The following is a 6,344-nucleotide window of genomic DNA, read 5'->3' on the forward strand; positions in this document are numbered from 1 at the left end:
TACAAAGTTCTATATTATGAATTTCTCTTTTCAACAAACTACACTGTGAAATAACTGTCCACAAAAAAATCTTTATCAGTATTGTGTTCATTACAATATCCACTAATGTTTTTGACCTCCACCAAGGTCTTCTTTAGGTGCTGACTAAGTGTTGTCTCCCCTTGACCGTTAGAACGATGTTATCTGAGATGTAAATATTGCGTGTATCACGTTTCACCCTTCTGCTTGTCCCCATTCTAATTCCTCGAATAGGTATCTCCACGCCTGCATGATCATTAGTGGACAGTTATTACTCAACACAGTGTTACAGTTAGAAGACTTTTGTGCTACTTTGTGGAACATTGAAAATACATCTTTTTACATTTTAAAAATGTCCCATTTAACAAAATTTTGAAAGCTGATTAAATTCTATTAATACAAAAACTACAATTTCTTTAAATGTTAAAATTGGTCAAAAATTAAAAAGCATTTTAATTTTTAACCATTTTTAACAGAATTTTACAGATGATCCTTAGAAGAAACTACTGTTTAGAACCTTCTTCTTGGAAAGTTGATACCACACTGTAGTTTTTTCTAAAGTTCATCTGTATCCATAGTTTCAAATAACTTTTTGATTGCTGTTCAAATCTGTAAGAAATAGCTTCTTTCAGCAAGAAAACATTCTGAATCAAATTTTTTATTTTTTAAATATAGTTAATTAAATTTATTGGAAGTAAGATAAATTTTGTGAACAAAAATATAGGTGAAGATTACTATTTTTCAGCACAAATATATGAATATTTAGGAGAAACTTCTTAACATATAGGTGTTAAATTACAAATGAATGTCACAAGATTGACAAGTGCTTTCGACGATAATTATTTTCGTCTTCGTCTTTGGAATATATGAATATTTATTATTTCAACCATAACATTTTTTTCTCAAATTCAAATACTATACTTTCTGTTTGATTTTTTTTTTTTGTTTGATATGCATAGATAACACTTTATTTTGTTATTAATATGAGTACAAGGCTATTTTCATGGAGAATAATACATCATTATAATATTCTGTGTGTTTTTTTTCACCTTCAGTGTATTTTCCATTTCTATTATTCTTTGCATTTTCTAGAGGCAATTTAGAATGGTTTGAAATAAATGTCCCAAAGTTTATCTTGTTTAAATTTTATTTGCAAAATTTCTCTACAAATATATCATATTTTTGATACTTTTAAATTAAGCATTAAATGTATAAAACAATTCCTGTATCATATCATTCACCCAAAAAATGTCTTTTTGGAGCTTACATTATTATTATCCTAGCACTTTCAATTTCCTGCAGCCAATGGTGGATCCAGAAAAACCTAAATGGGGCTAACTCAAAAATAAAAAAATATTTGAAATAATTATAAGTATTTTTTTATTAACATATGCAAGATGATTGTATTGCAGATGGTTTGATAAACCATATTTACCATTTTAAATGTTTTTAAAAACAGTTTTCAAGTTTGAACAAATAAATTTTAATTTTTTTTTTGTGTCAATGGATAGAGACTAAGCCATTGTAGCTCTCAATAGATCTGCCCCTGCTTGTTAATTCCCATCTTCAAGGACATAAACAGTAAAAATTTAAAAAGCCACACTTTTTGATAGAAGATCAAAAAATGTCAAACCAATATATTGTTATTTTCTGACTGATATTCTTAACATCTGATTTTTAATGTATGATATTTTATTTTATTTTGATTGTTAATCTCCTTGAAGATGGGTTGTATGAATCTGAAAGCATTAAGATAATAAACATGTAAACTGCAGAAAAACAGTTTTGGATGAATTACTGAAACTATTTTTTTTTGTGAAATTATTTTGGTGATTTATTAAACCTAAAAATTTACAATTTTAATTCAGAAATTAAAGATGATCTGTAATATGGTAAGAAGCATGAAATGAATTGATGGATTAATACAGAAAAATTTATTTAATTAGTTTTAGAAAAGTTAAAAAGTTTTACATGCTATTGAAAATAAAGAAAGATAAAAACAGATAAGTAGATATAATTATTAAAGACTAACATTGGAAAAATATTACAACACTTTTTACAGCTACAGGAATATAAATTAAAACAAAACAATAAATATTACAAAAATTGTACTTGAAGAATAATGGACGGGTAATCATTGAATCATAAAAATATGCATTTCAATACTTCCTGTATGGAAATTGATTATAATAAATATTTAGTGCTGGACTTTTGATATATTTCTGATAAATATAATTAAATAATATTGATTAACATTATACAATCATAGATAGATGTGATAACAATTAAGATGCTGTTTGCATAAATTGGTCTTGCTATGTAAATATATATGTATGATGATATGTACTATATAACATGACTTAATATCATGAAATATTCAATCTCTAAAAAGCTACATTTTATTTGAATTGACAGAAAGATATGAAAATAATTTTATTTAATGTTCTTACATAAAATTCTTTGATGACATTCATACAATGTAGGTCTGGCATAAGCATGTGGTAGATGTCTAGAAAATTAGATTATAAAATGAACATAATAATAATAATAATAATAATAATAATAATATGGTATTCATAGTCTACTTGAATATATTTTCAGATGACAACAAAATTTGGAGATAAAGAACAAATTGTGCATCATCCAGTGACTTTTAAATCTAAATTCACTTTTATTGGATTACCTCAATTGAAAGCCTATTTTATCATGAATTTATACTTCCAATTTAAAACTTCAGAATCAAATGGTTTGATATTATATAATAAAGGTAAAGGACAAGATTTCATAGCAGTTGAATTGGTCAATGGCCATCTCTACTGTATTTTTAATATGGGTGATGGACCTCGTAAAATGAAATCTAACACTAGAAACACACTTAATGATAATGCTTGGCATTCTGTTACAATTAGTAGACTTTTACCAAATCAACATACAATGATGGTTGATGATGTTATTACAACACTTACTAGCTCAGGATCTAATATTCATTTAGATTTAGATGATTTATTGTATGTTGGTGGTGTTAGAAGAACAATGTACAGTACACTTCCTCAACCAGTTCGCTCTCGGTATGGATTTGAAGGTTGTCTTGCATCTGTCGATATGATGGGAGAGACAATTGATCTTATACATGATGCAATAATTCCAAGCACCTTAGTTTCAAAAGGATGTGCAGGTAAAAATTTATTTTAATTAAAAATAAAAATATTTTACTATTATTACTAATAAACATTTTTATAATGATAACATCTTAAAGAAAAATTAATTTACAAAGAAAAAAGTTTAAGAAATAACTAATATAAATTGTAAAACATTTTATTTTANAAGTTTGAACAAATAAATTTTAATTTTTTTTTTGTGTCAATGGATAGAGACTAAGCCATTGTAGCTCTCAATAGATCTGCCCCTGCTTGTTAATTCCCATCTTCAAGGACATAAACAGTAAAAATTTAAAAAGCCACACTTTTTGATAGAAGATCAAAAAATGTCAAACCAATATATTGTTATTTTCTGACTGATATTCTTAACATCTGATTTTTAATGTATGATATTTTATTTTATTTTGATTGTTAATCTCCTTGAAGATGGGTTGTATGAATCTGAAAGCATTAAGATAATAAACATGTAAACTGCAGAAAAACAGTTTTGGATGAATTACTGAAAACTATTTTTTTTTGTGAAATTATTTTGGTGATTTATTAAACCTAAAAATTTACAATTTTAATTCAGAAATTAAAGATGATCTGTAATATGGTAAGAAGCATGAAATGAATTGATGGATTAATACAGAAAAATTTATTTAATTAGTTTTAGAAAAGTTAAAAAGTTTTACATGCTATTGAAAATAAAGAAAGATAAAAACAGATAAGTAGATATAATTATTAAAGACTAACATTGGAAAAATATTACAACACTTTTTACAGCTACAGGAATATAAATTAAAACAAAACAATAAATATTACAAAAATTGTACTTGAAGAATAATGGACGGGTAATCATTGAATCATAAAAATATGCATTTCAATACTTCCTGTATGGAAATTGATTATAATAAATATTTAGTGCTGGACTTTTGATATATTTCTGATAAATATAATTAAATAATATTGATTAACATTATACAATCATAGATAGATGTGATAACAATTAAGATGCTGTTTGCATAAATTGGTCTTGCTATGTAAATATATATGTATGATGATATGTACTATATAACATGACTTAATATCATGAAATATTCAATCTCTAAAAAGCTACATTTTATTTGAATTGACAGAAAGATATGAAAATAATTTTATTTAATGTTCTTACATAAAATTCTTTGATGACATTCATACAATGTAGGTCTGGCATAAGCATGTGGTAGATGTCTAGAAAATTAGATTATAAAATGAACATAATAATAATAATAATAATAATAATAATATGGTATTCATAGTCTACTTGAATATATTTTCAGATGACAACAAAATTTGGAGATAAAGAACAAATTGTGCATCATCCAGTGACTTTTAAATCTAAATTCACTTTTATTGGATTACCTCAATTGAAAGCCTATTTTATCATGAATTTATACTTCCAATTTAAAACTTCAGAATCAAATGGTTTGATATTATATAATAAAGGTAAAGGACAAGATTTCATAGCAGTTGAATTGGTCAATGGCCATCTCTACTGTATTTTTAATATGGGTGATGGACCTCGTAAAATGAAATCTAACACTAGAAACACACTTAATGATAATGCTTGGCATTCTGTTACAATTAGTAGACTTTTACCAAATCAACATACAATGATGGTTGATGATGTTATTACAACACTTACTAGCTCAGGATCTAATATTCATTTAGATTTAGATGATTTATTGTATGTTGGTGGTGTTAGAAGAACAATGTACAGTACACTTCCTCAACCAGTTCGCTCTCGGTATGGATTTGAAGGTTGTCTTGCATCTGTCGATATGATGGGAGAGACAATTGATCTTATACATGATGCAATAATTCCAAGCACCTTAGTTTCAAAAGGATGTGCAGGTAAAAATTTATTTTAATTAAAAATAAAAATATTTTACTATTATTACTAATAAACATTTTTATAATGATAACATCTTAAAGAAAAATTAATTTACAAAGAAAAAAGTTTAAGAAATAACTAATATAAATTGTAAAACAGTTTATTTTAAAAAAGAAAAATTATTATAAAGTAGTAATGTTATTTTATTTAATTATTTATAAAGTATTCAGCAAAATAAATTATTTTGTTCCCAATAAACATCTCTTCATATTTCTGAACAAGGGATATATATTATGATAAAAATTGCTCTATAAAAACTTTGTAAAATACAAACTACTTTTGAATAAATTATTGTTTTAAATCTAAATAATGAACAAAACGCCAGTTTCGAAAACTCATAAACTTTGCTTTATTAGCTCCAATAAAGTAATTTTTTTAAAGTGTATTTTCTATAATTTTAATTTCATTACATAAATTGAGGGTTGAGTGGAAAAACAGCATATCCCACATTAGGAATTTTTCAAGAAAAAGAAAGATTTGTGTTTCAGAAAAAGAAAGATTTTCAATTCATCAGCATTTTAATGTGCAGTGCTTTATTAATATGGATGTATTATACAACTTGTAGGACATGTAATTGAATCATGAAAGTTTCTTGGAAGATAGATTGAAGATGCCGTTTTCCACTCAGCCGCTCAAATAAATGGCATTTTAATTAAAATAATAAAATAAGTTAAAATACTTCTAAATATCACTTATGGTAGTTGTTATTACGTTCTATGAATGCATGTCTCTTTAATCCAAATGACTATTAAGTTCGGTAGACTATCATTACAACTTTCAGGTTAGACACTTCTTTTATTGTTTTCTCATATGCATTTCAGGCTTATATAAATGCTAAGCCCCTCTTCAGTGCTGTATTGAAAACTCTTTCCAATGTTACCTGTTATATACCGTGGTTTTAGAAGACAGAACCATATGTATCATATAAGTGTGACAATTTTAATATTGTACTGAAGAGGGGCTCAGCATTTATATAAGCCTGAAATGCATATGAGAAAACAGTAAAATAAGTGTCTAACCTGAAAGCTGTAATGATAGTCTACTGAACTTAATAGTCATTCGGATTAAAGAGACATGCATTCATATAAGTTAAAATACCACAGGTAGAATTTTGAAATCAAGAAAATATCAAAAATGTTGTACAGATTTTGAATTCACTCAATGAAACTTTATATCTGATATATAAAATTATTTTTATGATTAAATAATTTTTCCACTTTCTTAAAGAAACTAGTTTTATATTTAATTTGAAA

At 25.7% G+C, this 6,344-nt stretch overlaps 2 protein-coding genes across 2 annotated transcripts; both read left to right on the forward strand.

The window, feature by feature from the left end:
• Window positions 1-2,585: 2,585 nt before the first annotated feature.
• Window positions 2,586-3,225, forward strand: LOC111616532 (neurexin-1-like). Its single transcript, XM_023357938.1, has one exon. It carries the CDS (start codon window positions 2,620-2,622, stop codon window positions 3,208-3,210), a length of 591 nt encoding a protein of 196 aa, XP_023213706.1. The 5' UTR covers window positions 2,586-2,619; the 3' UTR covers window positions 3,211-3,225.
• A 1,168-nt stretch (window positions 3,226-4,393) lies between these two features.
• On the forward strand, window positions 4,394-5,083 carry LOC111616531 (neurexin-1-like). Its single transcript, XM_023357937.1, has one exon. It carries the CDS (start codon window positions 4,478-4,480, stop codon window positions 5,066-5,068), a length of 591 nt encoding a protein of 196 aa, XP_023213705.1. The 5' UTR covers window positions 4,394-4,477; the 3' UTR covers window positions 5,069-5,083.
• Window positions 5,084-6,344: the final 1,261 nt, after the last annotated feature.

This window comes from Centruroides sculpturatus, unplaced genomic scaffold (assembly GCF_000671375.1).
Source record: "Centruroides sculpturatus isolate CEXI.00-Female unplaced genomic scaffold, Cexi_2.0 scaffold3523, whole genome shotgun sequence".
NCBI lineage: Eukaryota > Metazoa > Arthropoda > Arachnida > Scorpiones > Buthidae > Centruroides > Centruroides sculpturatus.